Genomic DNA, 27,496 nt, shown 5'->3' with positions numbered 1-27,496 from the left:
GTTTGATTTTTGGCTTTAATTTATAAAAATACACAACTTAAATACATATGACACTCTCTATACAAGACATAAACAACCGTTAGATTTAACATTTTCAGTTATTGCAACAGAAAGCAAATATGTAAATTACCTTGTAAGAGCAAGGGTTTCTCTAGAGACTCTGCACTCACAGTCCAAGGGGACGAATACCCCCCCACAATCAGTGCAGGTCCACATCCCAACAAGTCATTTCACCAACAGGGCCTTTATTGCACTTAATATTGCACTGCTTGTTAGACACGATCTAACATCCACATCACAAGTGTAAGGTTTTGTCTTATCTAGAAACATTTAATGGGAAAAACCAATGTACAAACAGTATTAACTGTGTTTTACATTGTGCTAAATATCAGTTATGAGAAGTATGAACTTCACTTTGCAAAACTTGTAATGGAAGGTGGTTTGCTATATGTTGCAGCTAAACTCATTCTCAAAAGTTTTACAGAAACGTTGGCAGACTCAGAGTGAGCTAGATGAAGCGCAGTGGGGAAGGAGTGACATTGCAGCGCCTACTGAAATCACTTGTAAGAAGGGCACCATCACTGTGGAAAGCAATCTGCACACAGCTCCACCCTCCTTCTGCTCTGGATTTTGTCTTTGTTCTGTGAGGAATGGCAGGGCTTGCGGGCGCTGCTCGTTTGCTCTGGCTAAGCTGCGCTGCCCATGGCTCATTTGGCTAACAGTGGGTTAGGTACTAGATTATGAGTAAAGCAATATTTACCAGTTGAGAACTCAATGCATGAGAACATACGAGAGTTAAGTTTCCTGAGATAAACGTAAGCCTTAAAGAACAGGGTGCACTCTACGGAGCACAGCCATTTACCTTGGGTAGCCACACAATACCCCCAAGACTGGGCTTTCAAGTTAACAGGCTAGCAAAACCAAGGACACATTTCTGGGAGGAAATAAAATGACAATGCTGAAGTGAAAGAAATGCTGACAGTTGAGAATATTAATTCAAATGGGAGGCACGAAGTGGAGCAGAGGAACAGAGGAACAAAAGGAGGGTGTATTTTAAAGTGCTTAGGTAGGTTGGCAATTAACTGGAAATGCCTCCGGGGACTTCTCACAAGTCTTAAAACTGTTAATTCTTGGTGACTCAGATGTGGAAGAAACAGCTTTAATAACAGCTGTTTGAGCCTTTTATTATTTTTTGAAAAGAAGATTCTCTATAAAAATTTTTTAGCCATTGAAATAATTTGGCTAGTTCTTATTCTCACTTACGTATTTTGAAATGCTAACTGACTGAAGAATTTTAATAAGGTTCAACTACACAGTATATTGGCACCAAAAATTTAAATCAATGCACAGAGGTCTGTAAAGTTTTATATGAAGGTAGTACCAAAAAGCCTTTTCATTGCAAATCATGCTTTATTATCTCTCAATATTCTATTCAAGGATTATGGATGTCAGAAAAATTCTAGGACCCTGAAGTTAAACTTTCTTTTTTTCTTTCTTTTACATAAACAAAGTAGTTCATGGCCATCCTTAACTTTAAAAATAAGGTGTTGGGAACTGAGTCTCTACTTAGGAATCAAGATCAGGCTAAAGCCACCTGTTATGTAAGCATGCGAATGGAGGCACTAAAGAACGTTGCCTGCTGTAACTGCTCATCTGCACAATATCACTGAATGAGGTGACCGATCTTGTCTTCAATAACAGTGATGAAAACAGGCATCAGCTTTATACAGGGTCACACACTCAGCAAGCTGTCATGTCAATTTGGGCTGACACTACCATGCACAACCTCTCATTTACATGACTCTAATTCTGATTCAAGAACAGATCTTGGTTTAATTACTTCAGGCATGATGAAGGCCTTAAAGCAAAATTGAGGTCCCGAAGAATTTTGGGTTAGAGTTCTGTGTAATTTAACTAAGCTAGTTAAAATGAAAAGTCCAGAGGGAAATGCTGCAAGAAATCAAATATCAGACTCAATTCGTTAAAAAAAAAAAAAAGGCATTTCAATATCACCAAGATGGAAATTCATATTAGAAAAAAATGTTCTGGCTTCCTGAACAAGCTCAACACAGCCCAAGTGCAGCCACACAGTGAAGTGCTTTGCAGAATGGAAGCATTATGAAGACTGCAAAGGGCTTGGATTAAACCAAAGTGGCTTTTCCCTTTAGGTGGTAAGGTAAGTGCCATTATGTGATCAATATGGGATAGCTGCTTAAAATTCACAGACAGTAACGTTTTATATGCTTTAAAACCCCAATTAGTGCAACGTGGCCACAGCTAAAAATACGAGTAATGTAATGACAGTGATGACGTACTGAGTCAGTGAGACTGGCTCTATAAGTTCTGGAGAAATGGCCAGTCCTAACACTCAATTTTCATCCATCCCTTGGACACTGAGGAGGAGACTATGGCAAGGGAATGTATTTCTCTGTGTGAAATTAGTTTTCATAATCTGTAGTTGAAAAATATTACTATTCAGAAATTTGGAGCCCAAGCAAGAATTAAAAAGGTCCCTCCCACCCAGGCCTTCAGATCTCTCCCTCCAGCACCACCAGAGGATCCAAACTTGTCTCTGGTCGACCAGGGCTTGTAAGGAAGAACTGTAAGGTCAAGGCCTGAAAGGGAGACTGGAGCAGGTAGTTGCCAGGAGCCAGGGATTCAGGAGAAATGACGGCAGATGTGGTATATAAAATAAACAAGGAAGCACCGAAGAGGAAAAAGAGCTAATACTGATGAGGAAGCAAAGAAGAGGCCCAGCGCATGGGGGAGTACCCCTGCCTTTCCCACCTGTCTGGACAGAGATGTAGAAAGAAGAGGCATACGCCTCCTGTGGGGGCTCTCCTAGGGCATCAAACATACTGACCTGGGCTGGCCTGCTCTTTGGCCCTGCCCTCTGCAGAGGTGTGCACAATCTCTGGTGTGACCTGCAAAACTGATTCCTGATCCCTAGGCACACCATGCTCTTTGCTGCTACCAGCACCCATTTCCATGGCTAAAGAAAGGCCTCCTCAGATCCAGGTGCAGGACTAGCAGCAGCCAGCCAGACCTGGCGACTGCCACCTCCTAGTCTCTCCCAGGACCAGCCTGTCTCCCCCTGGTGGTTGGAATAGAGCACATTTCACACAAGGGCAGCTCAATTCAGAACTGTCTTGGCCTCTTTTCACAAACTTCCAAAGGACTGCCATGAGTTTATTGGTTATGGAACGACTGATAGCTGAAATCCTGCCTAAGAAACTCACTGTAAAAGGAGCAACTTGTTTATAAGGTCACACCAAACTTTCTGCGGTTTTGATAATGTCCACTTCTGTTTCTGCTGTTTCCTCCTCTGATTAATTTAAAAAGAAAAAGAAAAGAAAAAGTGAAAGGGTTCTCCTGTCCTCCTCCTTCCCTCCAGAAACCTCATGGACATTTCCTATGGGATGCTACAATCACAGAGCTTACAAATGAAGGAGAAAAAGATTCAGATTTGGAAATATGAAGTGAACTACAGCGTATAAGCGGCACTTGGTTCTCTTAACCTCATCACTCGGCAAAATGTCTGTGAAATGGTAACAGGCTCCTGAATTACTGATTTACAAATGACAACACGAGTGCAAAAAGCAGTAGGATTTTGTGGAGGAAAAATCCATGTTGGCTATGTCACCTCTAGGGAAAATCTGTTTGTACTTGAGGCCCACACCTGTGATTTCCTCTTACTTTCTACTTAATGTTTTTCAGGAGGGCTGTCCGGGCATTCACAACTGCTTTGAAGGCATCTTCACTGCCAGGGGCCACACACTTGTCAGGGTGAAGCAGCACAGCAAGTTTTCGATATGCTTTATTGACTTCATCCCTACAAAAAGCATCAAAGCTCTGTCAGTAAGTACATTTTTAGCTGTTTGGATACATATAATATCTCTTGCAGTAAGCATATCCCAAAAAGTTCCAAGCAGGACTAAAGGACTGGAGAACAAACAAATAAATAATATGTAACATACAAGTAGGAAAAAAACAACGCAGAATGCATATTTAAACATTAACAAACCATGTGGTAAAAGAGTGACCCTCTGAAAACAGAGTTCTTAGCACCTGGTGGGCACTCAGCAAATCTTTGCTGACTGAAGCAATGCAGGCATGGGGCCATCAAGGAAGGCCCGCTGGAGTAAGGTTCTGAAAAATCCCTGGGGGCTGGGGATCAACACAGTAATGGGGAAATCCAGGTGACTAGAGAAAACTGGCAGAGGCTGGGAACAGAGTATGGACATGGCATGTAGTTGCATGAGGAAACTGTGCTGAGAAGTAACAGAAACAAAGTTGGCCAGGGAGCAGGGGTCAGAAGTAAAGCGCCTTCAAGTCAAAACAACAAAGCAATTGGATTTGATAAACAACAACAGTAGGTGGCCAATGACAAAATGGTGCTGGGAAAGCTGTTTCTTGAAGTTAGGAGACAGGTAGGAGGTTGTTACAATAATCCAAGCAGGAGGACAAGAGTTTAAAGTGTTTGTGGAAGCAAACAAGGGAAGATAAAAGATGATACAAAAAAAGAACTGGCAGAAGCAGATGATGACCTGGGTGTACAGGTGGAGAAGATAGAAGAAAATGGGCCGAAATGAGTGCAGGGTCACGGCTGAACCTGAGGCCCAGGGAAGATGGCAACACCATTGACCAAGAAAGGGACACTGGAAAAGGGTACCTGGAGGTTACTCTGTGCCCCTGAGACCAAAGAAGAAAGAAGAGAGAATTTAATATCCGAAGAGGAAAGGAGTGGTACAATGGGTGTTTCTCCGAAGACCTGCAGAGCTCCTGGAGCCACCTTTAGGCTTCTGAGCTCGTCAACGAGCTGGGACTGGCTGGGAGGGGCCCGGCGACCACCTGTCCCTCTCCCTGCTCTTCCTGATTCTCAAGTGTCAGGCCTCTGGGAGGCCTCTAGGTCCCAGCCACTCCCCTGGTCACATGAAATTCTGTGCCCTCCAGACGGCTTTACTTCCCATCTTCTTACTGTAGGTCAGGGTCCCAGTCACCCTGTCAGCCTGGGTATGGGGCTTTCCCACATGCCCTAGCTTTTCTCCCTTTTTATCAGAAGGATTTCTAGTTCGGCTTTTCAGTTAGAGGGATGGTCAGTTTTTGATATTCTGGATGTGATGGAAAGTTTTAGGTATCAACAGACTAAGGTCATAAGGCCATGTTAACAGTTCTCCACGACTTGGGCATACATTCTAAGGCTTTTCCTGCTTTCTGCTCTTAGAGAAGTCCTTTTGAATATTCCTGTTTTAACCCTGCATGGGGCTTTTTCTACATAGATCATTTGGATATTAGCTAACAAGAATCATATTCTCCCTCTCTGAAGAAATTTGAACTGCCAGAATTCTTATTTCTCCAAAATAACAAATATGTTAACAAATATATTTAACAAGGTAACAAATACATTAATTCTGCTGAAGATGAAGGTTTTCTTAAAGTTTAAGAACAGTAAACACAGGACTGAAAAAACATTAAAACTTTCTATAACATAAAAAAAGTTTTTAGGTTTGGCCAAATGTGCTCAATGCCATATAAAATCAGTTTGATGAACCCACAGGAACAAAGGTAAGAAAAGTACATGTTTATATCAGTTAAGGATGTGGAACTTAACAGAGGTCCTGTAAATCTTGGTAGATTCCAATTAACCACAGTGAGTAAGTCAGGAACCAAAAGTCTCTCTTCCTTAATAAACTAATTAATAAATAAAGTAACAGTCTCTTAACTGTAGAACCAAAATCCCCTGGAGATGAAGCAGAAGAATCTAGAATGACACTATGGAAGTCTAAAAGGACACTGAGAAGACATTGGTTAACTTTGTGCTATATACATGGGATCATCTGAATTGTTCACGTATTTAAAGCATTCTCAGTAATGCCTGGCAAGTTGAGGGTGACCAGTAACTTCTCCCTGGCCCCTCTTTCCTTTCAAACTTGAAGATATGCTATGGAAAAGAGAAACTTAATGCTGTTGGTACTGACAAGGCATTTCAAAACATACTTTTTCTTTTCTTTTGTGGGAATCAATGCAAAAAAGTAGAAAGGGAGAAGCATGGGGAGGAACGTTATGGTGAAAAAAAATCTGAGAATGCTTATAATAAAAAAATTATTAGCATGCATAGTAACAATGATATTATATATAATTATAATAAATATAAGATGCACAGTAACAGTAATAGTAAAAAGTTCTATAAACATACTGAATAATGACTTATTCTTGAACAAGCAATAGTGATTCTATTTCCTTTTCTCCCAAGTAATTCTTTTAGCTAAAATAATTTAACATAAATTCACACACAGATGAGGAACTAGCAAGATTTTTGAGAGAGAAAGAAAGACAAAGACAGAGCCAGGCAGACACAAAACATTCAGGGTCAAGAACCAATTCTACTGCTAACTCCTGGGGTCCTTGAATGTGTTTAGTCTTACTGGGTCCCAGTTTTCTCACCCACAAATGAAATGTTGAGTAAGTTGACTGCTAACATTCTTTCCTCCTCTAAAATTCTATGACTTTATAATTCTCCTTTGTAAGGTATTGTTTAAGGTGTCTTTGCTTCAAGGTTCTTGTTCAACACAGACAAAAACAGAACATACCATTGCAGAAAGTATCCGTGCATACATAATTCTCTTCTCAGGCAACTGTGCCCTCTATTTTGTTTCTTTGGTATTCAGTTAACTCAGTGAAAGAGAGTTATTAAGCAATCTAATACATTTCTACATATCTTTGCATTGCTAGTCAATTACCAGAAGATACACTGCACCTATGATTTTAATGACTGAGTCTCCCTCTGTAACAGAATTCAGCACTAATGACCTAGAGCACAGCTCACCTTGAGGCCCCAGGTTTGACTCCCAACATGTCCCAACTGTCTTTACTGTTTCGAATTCTGCGAATGGTATCTGCTTGCTCTTTGGTGAAACTAGCACTGCTATTTGTGACAGGTCGCTTCCCGCCATTCTCACATAAGTCAACTATAGATACATAAAAGGTCTGCAAAAAGAAAACAGATCCCAGAGTAGAAATGATTTTGTGAAAAGAGAAATTTCTTTTAAAAAGCATCCACTTAAAGAACTTTAATATATTCCAATAATTCTTAAAATTCACCATAAAGCAAATAGGCACTTTGGAAGATTATTTTCTTTCATATTATGTAAAGTACATATTTAAGCACACAAAAAGTTTAAGGAATAAAATTTAAATGGCTCATAATCCTACTCTCAGACAACCACACTTGAGGTTAAAAAGTGGTAGATGAACTTTCTTAGAAAAATTCAAATAGTAAAGTGTAAAACGAAAAGTGTAGCTCCCTACCCCTCAAGTCCCTCTCTTCAATGTGACCATTGTTTATGTTTTTTAAATATCCTTCCAGGAAAATTTTCTATCAGTATACACATCCATATGCTAAACATTTACATAAAAGAGAGCAGACTGAACGCATTGCTTAGCACCTTGCATTTTTATCATATTACATCTTGGAATCTTTCTCCAGCTGCATATAGATACTTTCATTCATCCTTTTTAAAGACTGCACAATATTTTACTGTATGGCTGTACCATAACTTATTTAACTAACTCCCTATTCTTGGACAAGTTCACTGTTTCTAGTTTTTGCTACTACAAATAATGCCTTAGTATTTTGTGTGTATGTATGTATATATATATATATATATATATCTTTATATATCTGCACACTTGTGGGGATATTGCCTTAGGATAAATTCCTAAAAGCAGACTATTGAATAACAATATGTGTATTTTAATTTTTGATTTTGACAATTTTGAAAAAAAAAGCTGCACCACCTCACACACACTCTCATCACAGTGTATGAGTATATATTCCCCCATGCTTTCATCAATACTGGGCATTATCAGACATCTTCACTTTTGGCAATCTGATATGTATCTCACAGTTTTGATTTGCATGTCTTTAATTATAAGTAAAACTGATTATCTTTTCATATGCTTACCAGCTTTTTCTTTCTCTGTAAACTCTTCATATTATTTGCCTATTATGACATTTTTCAAAATGAAGACTATTTTTGGCCCTACTCATATTTCATACTCTGTGTACTCTTACTGTTGTTGAATGACTTCACTCAAAATACTAATTTAATACACAAAAGCCACTTTTACATTGACATATTTCTTCTTCCCTCCATTTCTTTTTTAATCTTTCCCTCTTCTTTTTCAGATATTTCTAAAGTTCCTATTATCATCTAAAAATTGTATATTTCTCTTAGACTCCTCTTTTTTATCTCCAGTAAAAGTATTGACTTGGCAACCTAGACAAGAAACCTTAACATGTGAAAAGGAGTGTCAAATGAAAAGCCACTAGATATTGACACAAAAGAAGTGTTAGTTTGGTCTTTGTCTATCTTAATATTACTATCTGTTAACAATGTGAATAAGATAAACCAAGTCCCTTCCTGATATAAGGTGTCTATTATAAATATAGGAAACAAAGAAAATATTTATTAAATTGAACCAGCAGGAAAGCAATATTTCTAAGTGCTTACTTACAGAATAGTTTTATTATATTCTTTGTTAAGACTTTTTTTTTTAACAGACTAACTTATCCATAGTTCTACCCAAAATTTATCTATTTGCTGTTTGCTTTTGGTTTGTATCAGTACATTTTCTTCTTGTCTATAAGTTAACCTAAAACACAAACACAGATTTCTGAGAGCACAAATATTTGCTCATAACACATTATAGAAGACCAGCTGTGGTGTGGCATGCAGATGCTAGAATTGAAGTCAAAAGTCTGTTTAAACTTCATGTTTGAGTTCCAGGCATGATGGAGTAATGGGTACTGGACTAGACCTCTTGCCATAAACTACTAGAAAAGTGGACAAATATACGGGAGTGGATAGTAGCAAGTGTAAGACTGCTCCTTGGTTTTCCACCTGGAGTCCTTTTCCTGACCATGTCACAGCTGAAGTCTGGGCAGACCCAAAGTCCCATTGAATTAAAGAGGCAAAGATCAGAGCTGGAGGATGATGAAGCTAAAATATACAGAGCAAGGCACTGGAGGGGAAAGGCCCTAGGAGTCCACCTGGAGGCTCCCCACTACTTAGTAGCTGGGTCCAGGCTATACATATATAGGGTGAGAACAGATAATAGCGACTATGGGGTTGAGAACAGAACCGATTACTCTAGGTGTAGTGGTGGTAGAGAAAGAGCCACGCTGGGGACACTAGAGTTAGGCCTTGCCACAGAGGAGAGACTGCACCTCAACAGTACCCCTCGCATCTAGATGAGACGCCACAGAAAGGAGATGCCTTAATAAGAGGTAGACTCTTCCTAACAAAATCTAAAACCAAGAGCTAATGAGATCTATGAGAGAGAGAATTTGGAGGCTGAGTTCTGCCAAATTAGAAAGGTCTGGGCACACTTTGGGCTTCCTTCAGATCCTTGCTACTAAAGCAAAAAACCAAGCCTACACAAGTTCAGTATAATCTGACAGTAGCTGAATTGCCTACTGAAGCAAGAATCAATATTATTCTGAGGAAAATAAATAATCTACAATATACTATCTACTATGTCTGTTGTTCACTCAAAAACTATTCAAACAAAGAAACAACAAAATGTGATCCATATTTAGGAAACAAATAAGTCAACAGAAACTGAACCCAAGATGGTTCATATATTGGACTTAGCAAACAAAGACTAAAAGTTTGGCTATTATAAATATTTCAGAGATAAAGGAAAATGTGTTCAAAGAATTAAAGGAAGATACTCCTAATGAGTGAACAGACAGAGAATCTTACCAGAAAAGTGGGAACTACACAAAAGGATCAAATGCAAATTCTAAAACTGAAAAGTACTCAATTGAAAAATGCACTTGGTGGATTTAACAGCAGATTGAAATAAGATCCACAGAGACTAGCAATCTGAAATAGAGCATAAAATGGGAGAAAAATAAACATAGCCTCAAGGAGTGGGACAAAATCAAAAGTTCTAATATATGTGTAACTGGCATGCCATAAGGAAAAGAGAGTGAAAACAGGCCAAACAATTTTTTTGAACAAGTAATGGTTAAAAAAAGAGAAGAAAAAAAACGTCCTAAATTTGATTTAAAACACCTACCAAACAATGTGAGAAACTGAATAAACCCCAAGCGGGACAAATATAAACCACACCTAGGCCCATAGATCAACTGCTTCAAAACAAAGAGAAACTCTTAAAAGTAGCTAGAGGAAGAAAAGACATATTATGTACAAAAGAGTAAGAGTCAGAAATGGGTGCTAACATCTCATGAGACACAACAGAGGAGAATGGACCAACATCTTTAAAGCGCTTAGGGAAATGTAATCTCTAACAGACCTTAGTACCCCTTGAACAAGTCACTTTACTACGCTTACATGTCCTAACATCTGACATGAAAATTATATGAGAATAATACCTGCCACACGCTGTTATGTCTCACATGAGACGGAACATGTAAACTTCCCCAGAACTGTGAAATACTATTCAAATGGTTAAGTATCATTATGGCACATTAATAGGCACAAACTCACATAGGTGTCTGACCTCATATGAATACAAAGCTTAGCAAACCAACATCAACCCCATTTGGTTTTGAAACAGCAGCTCCTGACGCCCAATTCAGCCTGTCAGCCAAGGATGAAACCTGTCTTCTAGTAGGAGGGGTGACATCTTGTGAAAAAGAAATTCAGCATAAAAGATTCAGTAAAATCCCACTCAATAATTAAGAACAACTCTTTATAGTACAGCTACATTATTTGAAATGTTAAAAATTCCCAAAATATCAGATATATTCATAAGAAAAAAAATACATTATTCATGCCACCACTTACTTCCAAATGTATCTATAATTAAGAATTGACTTTATTACTTACTATTTTACATACCTCCTTCCCTTAAAAGTATTCAACATAAGTAACTTTTAAAAAGTGACCATCCATTCAGGTTGTAATGTGAATACATCCCTCCATTGCCTACTTGAATGGTAAGACCTTATTTTTATGTCTGATGGGCTGAATTCTGCAGTGATAGTCTCCTGTTCTCTAACTGCATCCCTGTGGGCTATAACATAGGATTATGTTTAGCTCTGGCAAGGCAATTTTGCCAAAGTAAAGCTTCCATTTTATTATGCATACAAATGTAACACAATTAACCAAAGGTAATTTTGAAGAAAATCTTTGTCCTACTAAGTGTATAATAACTATTGTTAAACTTGATGATCATCAGAATCACCTGGAGAGATTTTTCAACATTAAGCTTTCAGTAGGTCTGAAGCCTAGAAATCTTTATTTTGAAGAATTTCCCCAAGTAATTCTGATGATCACCCAAGTGTGGCCTAAAATAGAACACAGACAGGCAGCTCTCTCCCTTTCTGTCTCTGTTTCTCTCACCAGCTTCTGAAAAGAAAAAGAGCTTATTTTAATGAGAAATTCCTATTACTCTTTTGCTTCTCATAATTTAAACTAAAATTTGGTATGGTCAGCCTTGATACAAACAGAACAAAAAAATGCCAGGTTACCTGAAACATCTCACTGATTCCTTCTCCAGTTTGTGCTGATGTTTCAAAGTACAGGAACCCTTTGCTTTCTGCCCAAAGACGCCCTTCACTTTCATCTACACAGCGGTGCTTGGCACAGTCGATCTGAAATAGAACGTTGGGGGCAGGGCAGAAGATTCCAACCTTGTCCCACTACAATAGGCCCAATGAGGTCTTTGTCAATCCTTTACTGAGGCAACAACTACTCTTAAACAAACCCTAGTGACTAGTAAACAAAATTAAAAGGACCAAAAGGACAAAAAGTTACTAATACTGAACACAGACTGATGTTTTTGAGGCAAACGGCAAGCGCCTGCTGCCACATTTCCCACTTGCTGCCTTGAGAAAACTATGGCTACTCAGCTCTGTGAAAGCCGGCTTCATACTTTCCACACACGTACCACACTCACGGGGTGATAGTCTGCTTTTCATACCTCTCCATAGCCCACATCTCACCTGATTACCACCCCTCCTCCAGTCAGGTCAGAGTGCAATGGTTAGGATACACTTCTCCTACTTGGTCACCAATTCCTTCCTCAAGTATGGCACCAGAAAGGAAAACAATTCTGCTCTTGATATGCTAAGTTTTGTGTTTTTGTTGTTTTTGTTTTGGGGACATATGTTTTAAAAAGCTGTTGATTCCTGTACAGAAAAAGGACTTTTTCTTTTCATTTGTTCCCCAAAACTTAGGGGTGCTTTCTTCCCACAACGAATTTAGAAAGTCAAGCATACCATTTCCAAAGTAGTTACCTTGTTGGCACACACCACAAACACAATATTCTCCATGTTTCCATGAGGTCCGAGATCTTGCTTCATTTCTGCCAGCCACGCATCAAGGGCGTCAAAGGATTCTTTCTGACCAACATCATAGACCATTATCACACCCTGTGTATCCTTGTAAAACTCATTACGAACCTTCACATAAAAGAGCAGATGCACAAAATGTAGGTTTTGTGATTTTACAAAAGTATGTCTCACAGTCATTAATTTAGCAAAGTATGTTCTTTTGTGCATTCATAGTATTTGTTGTTATATCTCAGTATCTACTGGTCTTCATGGAACTTTTTATAAAATCAGGTAACATGATTAAAAAAAGGTCTATTAGTATGGAATGATTTGTAATGGAAACTACAGCCTCCTGTCCCAGCCCTCCTCAACTCCAGTTTCCCTCCCCAGAGGCAATCAATCTTTAACTGCTGCTAGTAGACCTTAAAAGCGCACACATTATATAAAGTTTCTGAGAAAGAACTAGGAAGGTGAGTGAACAATTACAGAGAACTTAAGGCAAAAATGACACAAGTATCGGCAATGGGTACAGCCATTTATACATCGCATCCCAAAGTTGGCTTCCCCCAGGATGCGAGGCAGAGCTTCCCTGTGACGCTTGGGTCTGCACACCAACATCAGAACTCAAAACTCAGAGCTGCAGTGTAATGTGATGGGAAAGAGCACAGGCTCTGGAGTCAGACAGATCTGGGTTCACACTTACTTACTAGTTGTGTGATCTTGGGCAAGTCACTTAACCTCTCTGCGTCTCAGTTTCCTCATCTGTAAAATGGGGATAATACTACTTACTTCAAAGGGTTATTATGAGGATTAAATGAGATAATAAAGGCAAAGCACCTGAATGTGCCTCTAAAACAATGTGTATCGGCTACTTCCTTCTCTCCTGTTTTCATTCTCTGATTATCTTCCTTTGATGTTTTCATTAGAAATGGAAACTTGCCTCTGGGGCATATCTACAACTCTGGCAAGAGTCAGCAGGAAGTACAGGGCCCATTAAAGTGGCAGAGGCAATGACAAAATCTCAAAAAAAAAAAAAAGTGGCAAAGGCAATGACAGGTTGAGTGGGTGAGGAGCAACATGACAGACGGGGGCTTCAGGCCCAACTCCCAGTGGGAACCTCAACAGAGGCCACGCACTATCCATTCTTCTCACAGAGTTCCAGTATGTACTCAGATTCATGCTGCATGTGTAGCAAGAAATGAAGACATCTTACACACATCAGACACGAAGTGCCTCTGCTTTCTGCACATAGACAGATACCTGGACCAAGAGGGCAAGGGCCAGTTAATTTGTAAAGACATAAGACGCTATCCCCTAAAATGAAAACCAACAAAACCAGAAAGAATTTAAAGCAAGGAAGGCCAGGAGTCTTTTCCCCTCAGCACTCACGGTCCTTAGCCCTCCTGCAGCAGTTAAAACGGGGCTCTCCCCTCTTTCCTAAAACCCTTGGCTCCCATACACCACATTCCTCAGGCTCTTGACTTATCTCTCTGTCACCAATTCCTCTTCTCTCCGCTGTTCTCTTCCAAGCTGCCACCTTAACTCCCCAAATCCCCTCCTGGCCCTTATCCTTTCTTTTTTAATCCTTCTTTCCAATTCAGCAACATCAGCACTTGCAGAGCTTTAACTGTGAGAACCTCCAAGATGAGCCCTTTCAAATGCGCTTCCAGACCTGCATTCCAATTGGCTCTGTGCTCTTCCAAGTCAATGTCCTGCTGGAATCTCAAATCCATTAAGTACAACAGGGAACCCTCTAACTCTTTCCTTCCCAACCTTTTCCTTCTCTTCAACTTCTGGCGATGAAAGAGGCACATGGGTCTCTGAGTCATTTGGGGTGAAGGCCCGATGTTAACCTCGGCTGCACCTCGGCTGCTCTCCTCTCCCTTTGCTCAGCAGATTCAAGCAGTCCCATGGCAGGCACCTCTGCTGGGTTTCTTGCACCTGTCACTTCCTTCCATTTTTATCGTCCACATCATCTCTTGACTGCACTACTGCAAGAGTCTTCAATGTAATCACATTAGTAATATTACACATTGTGATATTTATCTGTTTAAAGCTTTTAAAGTTCAAAATCTTCTGAAGTTCAAAAATTCTTTAGTGTTTCCCTACTGCCAACACCCCAAAGTTTTAACTCTTTTCACTGACTTTTCATTAAAAGTTTCTGATCAGTCCTCCACCAGCTTCCCAGTCTTATTCTCCTTCTACTCCCAGTACTTCATAATAATCTCAAATTCTCCAGATCTGCCCTGTGTCTCCCTAACTCCATCAAGAAATAGACATCTCTTTACCTTTGATCTTTTAAGTCTAGCTATAATCCTGTATATTTCATGTAATTTTTTCTGCCCCATTCCTCATCATCTAACCCCTCTAGCCCTGCCAAAAAGAATGTAATCGCTCTATCTGCTGGAATACCATAGCATTTTGTACTTCTGATTATGTGTGTATCATTTCCTGTCCAGTGTTGCAGTTAGCAGTTATCCACTGTCTTCCCCACTAGACTGTAAGCAATGAGAAGCCTTGCATCTTGATGTAGCTACCTTTGAGTCACCCACAGGGCCTACCAGGTGTATTTGAGATGTATTTGTTTAATTGAATGGCTAGATGTAGAGAACGGAAGTAGAGGCCAAAGGGGAAAAGAAAGAATTTCAAAATGCAGATCATGCTATCCAGAGGGATTTTTTGTGTGTAAAAAGAGACTCATGCAAACACAATGGATTTCCCTTTTAGGGGCTCTAGTTCAAGTCTGGTCTCAGCAGCTTGCTACCAATGTAATCTTGAGTAAGTGATTTTATTACCTCAAGCCTTAGTTTTCTCATCTGTAAAATGAAAAGGTCAAAGTAGGTGTCTCACGGTCCCCTACGGTTCTATTATTCTTGTTTCCTGAAACAGCTTTCTGTTAGTTCTGGAAGACTTGCTGCATTCAAAGTTTAATTAAATGGATGCTAAGAGAAAAGAATTGTGATTATTTAATTCTTAAAGCAGAGATGACAAACTTTCTAGCTTGGAGGTGGGAGAAAACTGTTAGTTTACCATCACTCAGGTCTTGGAAAGTTTCTGTAGACCCTCTAACTCATACCAATAAACCCCAGAATTCAGGTGTATGCCGCAGTGGAAGCAAGACTGATGGTAAGACACAAGGACCCCCAACCCTCACAGTCTTCCCTTTGTGAGAGTGCTATCCTTTCTCAGCAGGGCCTTTCAAGGAGGCTTCAATGGAGCACAGAGACCAAGAATTTGAGGAAGCCAGGGAGCATGAGAATGGCCGTGGGTGCTTCACTAGGCGTATGTTGAGCAAAAATATATTTTAGTCAGCTTCGGACGAAGAGAGATGATGGCTTTGGTCTTGTCAGAAAGGAGGGTTTCAGCTACAGACAGCACATATTTGACAAAAAAGGAGAGAGCAAGGCTGTTTCAGAGAAAAGGTACTTCAGAAGTGGTGATTTCAAGGAGCTTCTATTAATTATACTTCTATTTTTATGAGCTACTGAAGAAAAGCTACTGCAGTTACAGGATACATTAATAGGAGTCTAGTGTCTAATGACAGTGTAAGAACACTCAGTGTTTTTCACTAGTTAGACAATATCTGGAATGTTGTGTTCAGTTCTTAGCTCCCTATCAGCTAACTAGGGATTACCCACAAAGGATGCTGATCAGCCTAGCTATGGCAGAAATAAAAAATATTTTACCTGGAAAGGAGATTAACAAATATTAGACAGGCTGTCTTATAGAGACACAGAGTCAACTATGTTGCTTCAAAAACAAGGCCAGAATCAGTGGTGAAAGTCAAAGGCAGGCAGCCTTCATAAGGGAGAAGTTATTAATCTAGAGTTTTTAAATTCTGTAAAGGATTAACTTGTGACACAGTTAAGACCCCCATCACTATAGGTATTCATTCTCCAAACTCATGGTCTGCACCACTCAAAACTGTCTCATGTGTTATATTCTTCTTGATTCCCACCAACCTACATAACTCTTACCCACCAACACTCAGTTTAAACATTGCTCCCTTCAAGAGGACTTCCTGCTCTCCCAAGTAAGCTAGGTTTGGGTATTAAGTACCCCCAAGCATTCTGTCATTTGTTTAACATGTGTCTTTTCTGACATATTTACATTCCATAAGAAAAGAGGCTGTGTATTTCTGGTGTCAGCATAGAACTGGTATATTGGTAAATGGTGAACGTATGACTGACTGGGAATGCTACAGAAAGAAATCCTACAATGGGCAGGATCTAGACCACATTAATTCTAAGGCATCCTTTAACTCTCCCTTTATATGACTTTGGCATAATGTAAGATTTATGCTATCATTTCTGATAGTTAGAATCTATGTCAAACTTGTCACCTAGAGCCCCCAAGCCTTTTTCACTGACAATATTCTATATTTGTGAAACTGATTTCATCCACTGTAAGACTTTACATTTAAGAGGAATTCATTTTACCTAAATATTTGAGTATATTCACAAGATGGAAGATTATAAAGTCATTAAAAATAGTAGATGTACTTTCCCTATTCTTCCTGCTAAGTACAAGTAAAAACCCTGGACATTATAGTTAAGACTATAATTATAATATAAATATATTATAAGAAGACTCTGGAAGGTGGAGAGAAGGCAGACAAACTAGGCACATTGGGACCTGAGGAATAACATATGGCAGTTCACCTGGGTTAAGCGTCACACATCCAAGACTTGGAGCTAAAGAAGTACAACTTGGAAGCACCAATGGGTACAGACAATAAAAGTCCAACAAAAGCTGCTGTCTTTAGCCAAAGGACCAGGAAAGGGGCAGTGTCACAAGACAAAAAAATTTAGATGATTAACTACTCTCCAGCCAGTCAGCTCAGAAAAAAATCTGTCTCTACTCCCACCCACTCAAACAAAGGTTGAGTAGAAATATTAGAAAAATAAATTACTGAAAAACATATTAACTGAAATAAAGAAAAGCTTAATAGTTGAGTTCAACAGCATAATAGAGGGGACAGTGGAAACAATCAGTGAACTGAAAGGCAAAACAATAAAAATTACCCAATCTTAACAATAGAAAATTTTAGTTAGTTAACTAAACAGACAAAAAAACAAATAAAAAACAGAGCCACAGGGACCAACAGCCCTATAACAAAAGATGAGTCCAGGAAAGAGAGGAGAAATAGGATGGGACCAGAAGAGTACTCAAAGAAATAATGGCTGAAAACTCCCAAATTTGGCAAGAGACAGAAACCTACAGTTTCAAGAAGCTGTAGGTTCAAAAACTGAAGACAAAGGGAGAATCATGAAAACAGCCAGAGAAAAAGCACCAGCCTCTCATATGGGGAAAAAATTTCAAATGACAGCTGATTTCTCACAGAATCTGTGGAAGTCACAGGAAAGAAGCACACTGTTTTTCAAGTGCTGAAAGAAAAGAAACACCAACCCAGAATCCTATAACCAGCAAAATTACTCTTTAGGAACAAAGAGGAAATCAAGACATTCTTAATCAAGTTAAACTAAAAGAATCTGTCACCAGCAGACCTATACTAAAAGAATGACTAAAGGAAGTTCTCTAAACAGAAAGAAAACAATGAAGGAAGGAACTGTGGAACATAATGAAGGATGAAAGAACAGAGTAAGGAAAAATATGGGTGAATATAATAGGCTTTCCTTCTCTCTTTAATTTTCTAAATTACATGTGACAATTAAGCAAAAATTTAATACTGTCTGATGTAGTTCTAAATATAGGTAGAGAAAATAAGACAACTGTATTATAAATGGGGGAGGACTGAGAGATACAAAGGGAGGAAAAGTTCCTATTCACTCATACTGTTGAAATGACAATACCAGTAGACTGTGATAACTTATATAGTGTAATAACTAAAGCATCCACTAATAAAGCTATTCAAAATTTTGTCAAAAACACTGTAGACAAATCAAAATGGAATTCAAAAATATTCAAGCACCCAACAGGAAGGCAGGAAAAAGAAAACAGATAAATGGAAAACAGAATGAAGAGAAAAAAATAAATAAATGACAGACTTGAAGCTTAACGTATTAGTAATTACATTAAATAAAAGTGGCCTAAATATTCCAATCAAAGGACAGAAATTGGCAAAACAGATTTAAAAATATGACCCAACTATGTGCTGTTTACAAGGAAGTCACTTCAAATATAATGATATAAGCTGGCTGAAAGTAAAAGGATAAAAAAAGATACATCATGCAATCAATCATTAATCAAAAGAAAGCAGAAATGGCTATATTAATATCAGATAAAGTAGACATCAGAGCAAAGAAAACTGCCAGAGACAGGATACATTAAATAATAATAAAATTACATAATGAAGACTTAGCAATCTTAAATGTATATGCATCAAACAAGAGTTGCAAAATATGTAACACAAAAACTGATAGAACTGAAAGAAGAAACAGACATATCAACAATTATAATTGGAGTCTTTAACACTCCTCTCTCAGCAATTGATAGAACAACTAAACAGAAAATCAGCAAGGATATAAAAGAATTCAACACCACCACTGACCAACAGGCTCTAATAAATATTTGTAGAGCCCTCCATCCAACAAAAGCAGAATTTACATTCTTTTCAAGTGTCCATGGAATGCACACCAAAACAGAACATATCCTGGGCCATGAAAATAAAAAACCTCAACAAATTCAAAAGAATTAAAATCAGACCATGTATTCTCTGATCTCAATGGATCGAACTAGAAATATATAACAGGAAAATTTCTAAACACTTAGAAACTAAGCAACACACTTCTAAATAGTCCATAGGTCAAACAGAAAGTCTCGAGGGGGATTTTTAAAAAGACACATTGAGTGAATGAAATGAAATATGAATGAAAATGAAAATACAACATATCAAAAATTGTGGGACACAGTTAAGCAGTGCTGAGAGGTGAATTTATAGCATTAAAGAGAAAGTTTCAAATCAATAATCTAAGATCCTACCTAAGAACCTGGAACGAGAAGAGCAAAATAAACCCAAAGCAAGCAGGGGGAAGGAAACAATAAAGATAAGAGGAGAAGTGAAATGGCCAAACTAGAAAACACTAAAGGGCCTCCTTAGGGAACATGAAAAACCTAAGGAAGGAAAAACAAAAGGAAATGGCCACGGGATTCATTTTGAGACTATTTAGGCCTGATAAGCACTCAAAAGCCAACCAAATGTTCTCCCGAGGGAACACATGTGACTGAGGTGTGAACTGGAAAGATCACTTTAGTACCTTGCTGTGGAAGAAGTCACATTACTAATTCTTAAGTATGAATGTAATTATCCTTTCACATTCAGGGCTAAGATATAAAGTAAAAAGTAACAGTTCTTTGAAAATTAAAATGTTTCTAAGTGTTTGAATCATTAGCAATGAAATTTCTTACTGCTATGTAAGGGTATAGCACAAAAGACCAACAGATATCCATAAAGTTAAGCTCAGAAGAGAAGCCACAAACACCATCTAAACTGACCCAATTTTATACATGATTTTAATATTGGTTGTTCCAGATAATTCAGGATCTTTACCTAAATCCATGAACAATATTAGATATAGGTTTTCTCAAAAAGACTTTCTTACCTCGTAGAAGAAGGGATGTCCAGCCATATCAAAGATGTTAACTTTGAGTTCTCTATCTCTGACTTGTACCCTGAAATGTTCAAATGGAAACAATCCCAAAGAAGGTTATGGTTCTGCATTATTTATGTCATTTATGAATTTCCAAAGGTATGTGTATGAAATTTAAAAGCGGCTTTCTTAGTGCCTCTTCTTGATGCCAGATAATCTTTACAATATAAGCCAGCAATTTAGCAGATGATCCTTATTTTAACAACACTGAACCCTCTTGGAACAAGCACTGTCACTCACCGTCAACTTACCTCAGAACACTTCAGTCCACACCCCTTCCCTAACAAAGGATGGCTATTACTATGGTACTAAGAAAAATTTATTTGGGACATGGAGTTGAGATAAAAGAAAACAAAATAGGGCGAACCTAATTCCTACTTCTTATACTTGGTTACCATGCAGAACAATAACAAAGATGTGTACTATAAAAGCCTGCTTAACTTTCTTGTTATCTTCATTTGAGCAAGAGCAATAATCAATTTGTCTTCGGAAATTTGAAAATAGAGAAAAGAACAAAAAGGAGAATAACCATTCATATCAGAAATAACTACTGTTAACATCATAGCATATTTACTTCTAGTCCTTTTTTTAAAGAAAAATCACTATTGGAAAGTGAATGAATAAAACATTGCAAATAATTCAAACATGATAGGGAAAATACAAAGATGAAAAGTTTAAAAGTATCCCAAATCTTATCACGCAGAAAAAAACCTTCATTAATGTAGATGGACATCACTGCAGCATTCCATGCAGAGATAAGACTGATAAATATTTTTATAAAAATGGGATTATACTATTTTAAGATAAAAAGTATAAAATTTACTTTTTATTGAATTTAACAAAAGAATAGGAAACTGAAGTTAACTGGAATTATTGGATTTTAAATATAAATGTCTCTGCACCACAAAGAATGTTATTTCCTAAAAGATTCCTCTAAGGTTAAGAATAGAGAGTATTAACAATAAATTAACAGATTAGAGTCATGTTTTCCAAGTAACATGTTTCAGTTTAGACAGCATTGCTATGACTGCTTCCTATGGAATATAAGGACAGCAGCACTTGCTCTCACTGTCCCTATATTACCTCTTCATTTATTATTATTATTATTCCTTTGTCCAAGTTTATAACATCTACTTTCTGTTCTAAAACCATAATTCCTAGAGTTGTTTTCTATTACTTGTGTATTTAAATCAAACTAACCACTAATCATCTTATCATGATTTCTTCATTCCTGAATTCTCTACCATATTTCATCAATTCTAAGACACACATTTGTTTCCATTTTAACGTCTATGAAATCGGGTCCATCTTACAAAAGAGAGTGTGAGAACAGCAAAACAAAATCGTGTATTAAGCTTGAGAATATTTGGAGAAGATAGTGGCAGAGTTTCAGAGCATCTGGAGAAGATCTGGTTTAACAACTTATATTAAAAAAATTTTACTCTGAAGAGATAGCAGGTGAGAAGGGATGGAACTGAAGTCTATAAAGTCAGGAAGTAACACATATGTGTTTACACACTGAAACTCAAAGAGGAAGCCAAACAGAGAATATTACTTTAAGAAAAACAGTAGTTCCTTACCTCAAGGCAGTGTTTTCCTAAACTAGCCTGAGGACCTCCTGTATCATAATTATGAGAGCTTGTTACAAATGCAGATTCCTGTGCCCCACCTCAGCCCAGAAAATCAGAATCTGAGTGGATGCGACTGAGGAATCTGCATTTTTACAAACTCTCAAGTAAGTCTTAAACATACTGAAATTTGAGTTTCACCATTTCGAAAACAGGAAGGATAGAATGGGCATCTATTATTTTGACTAACCAAAAGAGTACCCCAACTTTCTCCTCCAAGATGTGGTTCCAATGGGTTCTGCCATCTTCTTAGTGATCCCACTCTAATGGTCACGGCTAACTGAGCTGGGGAAAGGCACGTGTCCCCACCCAGACAATCAAAACCTTCCCTAGGATTTTTAAACTTGGAATATTAGTTCTGGTCCCTCTCTGGAGGTAAAATTTACAATGTGAGCCTGAGATCTGCAGGCAGCTGTGTAGAGGAAGCCAAAAAACAGAGAGATGTAGTGAAGTAATCTGGTTATATTCTGCTCTGATTCCAGCCTTATCTGAGGCCCAGCTACATCCTTATACTTGGACTATGTGAACTGATTAATATCCCTCCCCTCCTTTTTTGCTTGAGTGGGTTTTGAGTTGGGTTTCTGTCAATTACATCCTCCTGACTTACCATGAGACAATCATCTTTTCCAAAAATAATTTCAGCCAGAACAGAATAGTCTTGAATAAGCCATAGTTCTACAGCATAATATGGTAAATTACCATTTCTTAGATAAACTAGCTACTTACATGGGTTCAAAACAAAACAGCCTTAAACAGGATATTCTACTGTATAATTGATGAAATCTTCTGCCTTGAAGTATAGATACACTCTTCCACTTAAGTCTACCTTCTTGAATGTTACCCCCATATTCTAATCTTGAAAACTTCCTCTTTAGATGTGTCTAACCTAATAATAAGTATTTGTTGAGTATTTGCTGTGTACAAGCACTATGCCAGGTACCTTAAGATAATTTATACTAATAGCCCCTTCTTCATGGAGCTTACTATTTAGCAGGAGACATTAAACATACACAAATAAGAATAATAACACAAGGCATTTTATGATAAATACCATAAATAACATAGAGAATTTTAATACTTCTGTCATTTGCAACCAAAGAGTCCTAACTGATAAAGGAGGTGTTCAGAAGGCCTTATGGGAACAGAAGCATTTCACACCTTAAGAGACTGATGGGTGGACAGATGAGAGGAAACTACATTTCAGGTGGACAGAATGAGTCATAGCACTGAGACAGTAAAGTACGAGGACAGCAGTTCAGTGTGGACGGAGAGTATAGTCTATAAAGGAATGTAATGAGAGAGACAGGGAGGTACAGGTTAAGGCCAGAATAGTGAGGGCCTGAAATTTCACCTTCAGTGAGTGTGTGCCTCAATTCTACACTTTTATTGGCAGTATTATTTCCTGCTAATGTAAGCTTATCTCCCCAGGCTCAACCATCCTTGATTCATCTTCAAATAAACCTCTATTTAACCCAACTTTACTGTTCCCAGATATATCAGTAGATACCAACAGGCTATAAAGATCATAAACCAATAAAGGAAGTCTGTGGATGAAAATTGTCCACATAATATTTAGACTTTAGAGGGAGTATCTCAACATGCTCTAAAAGCATATAATGCTCTAAAAAAGAATGCTTTTATATAGAAACATGTTCCTTGAAAAGTGACACTTGCCAGTTAGGCTTTGTGTTGACTTGCCCATTGATATAGAACCTATACTGAACACCAGGCTTGGTGACTAGAATGTACTCAATCGACAATGACACGGTCACTACATGTCTGTAAGGTCTCTTATTCCTATCTTTCCCAATTTATCTTCAGAATCTCTATTTCAAGACAGATCATTTTAGAAGGGTTCTGAATTTCTATGTAATTTACAAGCCCAGGGAAACAATATACTCACTTTGTGACTCCATAGTCAATTCCAATTGTTGCAAGATATTTAGACACAAATCTTTTCTCACAGTACCGCTTTATAATACAGCTCTAAAATGATAAAAATACACACTTTTAGTAAATACACTCTGGGAACACAGGCAAAATAAGCACATATCTTCATTATGGCTCCTTCATTCATCCGTATGACTGAAAAATCATTGTGAAAAGCCAAAACTATAAAATAACTGAAGCAAATGCTAAAAGCAAAGATTTAAAGGAAAAAATTTTAATTTTTCCCTTAATACCAAATATGGGTATGTTTTCAGTTTAGTTCTCAGTCCTTGTGCTCTTTTCTTTTGAAGACCTCTTCTATCTTGTATTTTCAACAATACTATCAAAACGTCTATGTCTAGCCTTGGCTTCCCTTTCAAGGCCAGATCTACATATCCAAATATCTACTGGACTAGTTTCTACTTAGATCCCACTATTACCTCAAATTTAACATGTCCAAAAATGAACTAATCTTACACATAAAGACAGCTCATCCTGCCAAAATCCTACTTTTGTTAATATCAACATTTTCCAAGTCACAGAGCATCAAAATATTCAAGTCATGTTTGATTCTGAGCCTTTCTAAATCTTTTGAATGTTTCTTCCATCTTTCTCTTCATTCCAATTCCCATTGATACCACTTTGGTTTATGTTCCCATCATTATTTGTACACAATGGTGCAAAATTCTTTATTGGTCTTTCTGCCTCCTTTTTATCCTAATTTGAATCAATACTGCATGCCAATAACACTGTCACTTCCCTAACTTTAAAAATCTTCTGCTGCCAAAAGTTTGATATCCATATTCCTTTGCCCTTTATTCAAGGTCCTCCATTATCTGGCCCCAAGCTGTCTTCTCTGTCTTAAACCTTCTATATAAATTCTCCATTTCTGCAAGTCTCCCAGGACCTGACTTTTGTCTTTACTTTTCCCTCTACTTGGAATGAGTTTTCTCCTTTCTTTCCAAATTTTATTGATCCTTTAAGGCCCAGCTCAAACTTTAAGCACACAGGTTATAAGAGGTCTTGCCAGCATCCTAACTCTCCTAGTAGTTTACATATATACTATTATATATACATACACACACACACATAATATATATGTATTTATACAAACACTATACATTTGCCATCAGTCATACATTGCCTTGTATTGTTAATTATCTTTTCATGTGTATATTTACCTTATCTCTTTAGCTAGACAGTAAGCTACTTGAGGATTAGCACCAGTAGTTTACTTCTTTGTATCTTTTGCAACAATTAGCTCAGTGCCAGTGAAAAACCAATTTAAAGTGACTGTATATTAATAACAATCCTTAGCACTCTGAAACTTGTAATTTACCTGAAATGCTGGTTGGTAATAGAGTTTATTCTTTTCCAATCCTTTCCTGATGAACCTCAATCTACGTTAAACAGGACAGTTAATTTTCAAAGCATTTAATAAGCTAGTTGTAAACTGAAGAAAAACTTGGAGTGATTACTGCTAAGAGGCTGCACTTTTAACACCTTGTAGCTTGAAAGACCATTACAAATGTTTTCTCTCATAATAGTCTAGAAAAATTAACATAGCCTATTTCTAAATTATTCATGAGATTAAGAAGTCCTTTAACTCCAGAACGCTATTTAAACCCTAGTTCTAAGTGTTTAAAAAGACACATGTTTAAATAACAGTATTAATAACCACTCTCCATAACACAAATAGCATTCCTGATCCTTAGGATTTTACAAGCTAAGCTCAATAACATAAATATAGAGAGAATTTTTGCTTTCACTATTTTTCTTAAACAGATTTTTAGGTACTTTTCTTTTTTAATGCAGTTCCAATTATAATCTTAACAGGTTTAAGTCTTTTTAAATGGAATTATCCTAAAATTCATATGAAAGGACGACTATCTGAGAAGAACAAATCACAGTATAAAAAAGAGGAAAGGGCCAGGGCCATAGAAAGAGGAGGGACTTTGTTTTAACAGGTATCAAAATACAGTCTGCAACTATCCAAGATAGTATTATATTGGCTTAAGAACAGACAAATAGGTCAATAGAACAGAAGCACAGAAACAGATCCCATTATATAAGGAGATTTAAAAAGTGACAAAGGTAATAAAGTCAATGGGAAAAGCATGATTTATCTAGTAAAATGCTACTGGCACAACTGATTATCCAGCTGGAAAAAATGTGAGTTTCGCTCTTAACTGACCTATATACAAAAATATCACAGATGAATTTGTGATATAAGTATTTAAAAATAAAACAACAAAAATTTTAGAAAACGTGTAACATATGTACAACCTTAGGGAATCCTTTTCAAACAGGAAAGGAAACCCAAAAAACCATAAAAGAGAAGACAGGTACAACTGAGTATATAGAAATAATAATAATAATAAAAGCAATTGTACGGCAGAATATCTAAAAAATATTAAAAGATATCATATTTAGGCAAAAATTTGTAACTCACAAATAAAAAGTTAGTATCTCTGACATCCCAAATCAGAAAAATTGATAAGACACATCACCCATCAGAAAAATGGGTAGGGAGCATAAACTTGGGAACACACAGAACAGCAAATCCAAATATCCAATAAGCATATGAAAAGATGCTCAACTTCATCTGTAGTCAGTGAAATGCCAGTTAAAGTAACAGTGAAATAACTTCTCACTAACCAGATTGGTAGTCATTAAAACAGTGACAACACCTATGTTGGCAGGAATTTGGGGAAAAGGATACCTGAATACTGCTGGTAGAAATACACTTTTGGAAGAGCAATTGGCAGTTGCTGCTAAAATAGAAAAATGTGCTTTTCAACTAAGCAGTTCTACTTCTGGAAACCTAGTCCATAGAAATTAGAGCACCAGTATTTAGGAAGATAGGAGACACACCTTGGTAAGTTCCTAACCAATAGTTTCCACTTACCCAGAAGGACACACTATTTGGGTAAAGAGGAGACAAGACTTTTTTCAAAATTTGTGGAAAGGCCATGTCGCCTCTGGCCCTCCCTCCCCCCATTCTACCGGAGAGCATACAGCTGATAACCCAGTAGCTGGAGCAGAGAAAAAGGCAGTGGAACTATGTACGTAGTGACATTATCAGAAATAAAAACAAAGCAAGCAAAATAAAAACACGAGCACTCTTTGACGACTCTTTTGTGAAAACATCGGCCTCAATTATGCTTTAAGATTGAAATGTAGATTCTGGGCTCAGTTGCCTGCAGAGCAACATTTTACAAATTCCCCAATTCACGTGCACACCAGTATGTTCCCTTTGGCTCCCAAGACCAGGGAGGTACTTTTGTTTTCCAACTTTAAGTCCTGGACAGGTCACCTAGAAAGCAGATGTGGTATTTAAGCAAACGATCTGACACAAATAGGCCTCATTACTGTCTTTGGGGTACATTCAAGAGTTAGAGGGCTCACAAGAAACCTCATGGAGAGTGACGTAGGTGGAGGAGGGGGGCAACCCAAAGGTCAAAAAGGTCAGGAGAGTTTTCCTTCTGGAGCCGCATTCCCCAGAAGGAGACCCAGGCCTGCTCAGGGGCGGGGAGGAGGCTGGGCCCCGGGCTGTTGAGTGGCCGCCTTCCCAGCCAATCGGCACGTCGTCCCGCCGAGCTGAGGTCCCGCCCCTCCCCGCGCGGTACTCACTTTTCCAACTTCGGCGTTGCCCATGGAGATGACTTTGATGCGCAGGGACTTGCCAGGCTCCTTCCGCTTCGGTATGTTGGCCTCCATTGCCCTCACTCTCTCGGGGCCACCCGCCTCGGTCTCTCCTTGTTCACCGCGCTGGCCCGTCCCTCAGGCCTCCTTGTCCAATGGCAGGTCTGCTGCTATCGTCACCACCCCGGCTCCGCGGCTCGCCATCCCCGCCGCTGCCTGGCAGCCAGCGGGGGCGGTTGGGAGCGCGGGGACCTGGGGAAGGGAGAAGAGAGTCTCGCGATGCTAGGGAGCGGCGCCGTGACGTCATCTCCAGGCCCCGGAGACTGGTCTGTGGTTACCTGTCCCCTAGGGTTGCAGAAGTGAGCCGATTGCGTCCC

The 27,496-nt window shown here is 38.3% G+C and overlaps 1 protein-coding gene across 2 annotated transcripts; it reads right to left on the bottom strand.

The window, feature by feature from the left end:
- Position 1: 1 nt before the first annotated feature.
- Positions 2–27,496, bottom strand: DNAJC27 (DnaJ heat shock protein family (Hsp40) member C27). 2 transcript variants are annotated; one of them, XM_036881800.2, is made up of 8 exons: positions 27,108–27,496; positions 23,449–23,531; positions 19,870–19,939; positions 12,272–12,436; positions 11,504–11,626; positions 6,827–6,987; positions 3,697–3,832; positions 2–3,325 (listed from the first exon to the last, which is right to left on the bottom strand). In XM_036881800.2, the coding sequence occupies exons 1-7, from the start codon at positions 27,192–27,194 to the stop codon at positions 3,700–3,702; spliced, it is 822 nt and encodes a 273-aa protein (XP_036737695.1). In that variant the 5' UTR covers positions 27,195–27,496; the 3' UTR covers positions 2–3,325; positions 3,697–3,699. The 2 variants fall into 2 exon arrangements, with proteins under 2 accessions (XP_036737695.1, XP_036737696.1); XM_036881801.2 differs by lacking the exons at positions 2–3,325; positions 6,827–6,987 and having other exon boundaries at positions 3,695–3,832.

Source organism: Manis pentadactyla, chromosome 2 (genome assembly GCF_030020395.1).
Source record: "Manis pentadactyla isolate mManPen7 chromosome 2, mManPen7.hap1, whole genome shotgun sequence".
NCBI classification, from domain to species: domain Eukaryota; kingdom Metazoa; phylum Chordata; class Mammalia; order Pholidota; family Manidae; genus Manis; species Manis pentadactyla.
Note: the sequence above shows the minus strand (reverse complement) of the source record. Positions and strands in the feature narration are given on the sequence as shown.

Coding starts and splice junctions, on each gene's coding strand:
- DNAJC27 (XM_036881800.2), bottom strand. CDS start 27,194: ATGGAGGCCAACATACCGAAGCGGAAGGAGCCTGGCAAGTCCCTGCGC. Junction 23,532..27,107: donor GCAACGCCGAAGTTGGAAAA/GTGAGTACCGCG, acceptor TTATCATTTTAG/AGCTGTATTATAAAGCGGTA. Junction 12,437..19,869: donor GACATCCCTTCTTCTACGAG/GTAAGAAAGTCT, acceptor TTTTATGTGAAG/GTTCGTAATGAGTTTTACAA.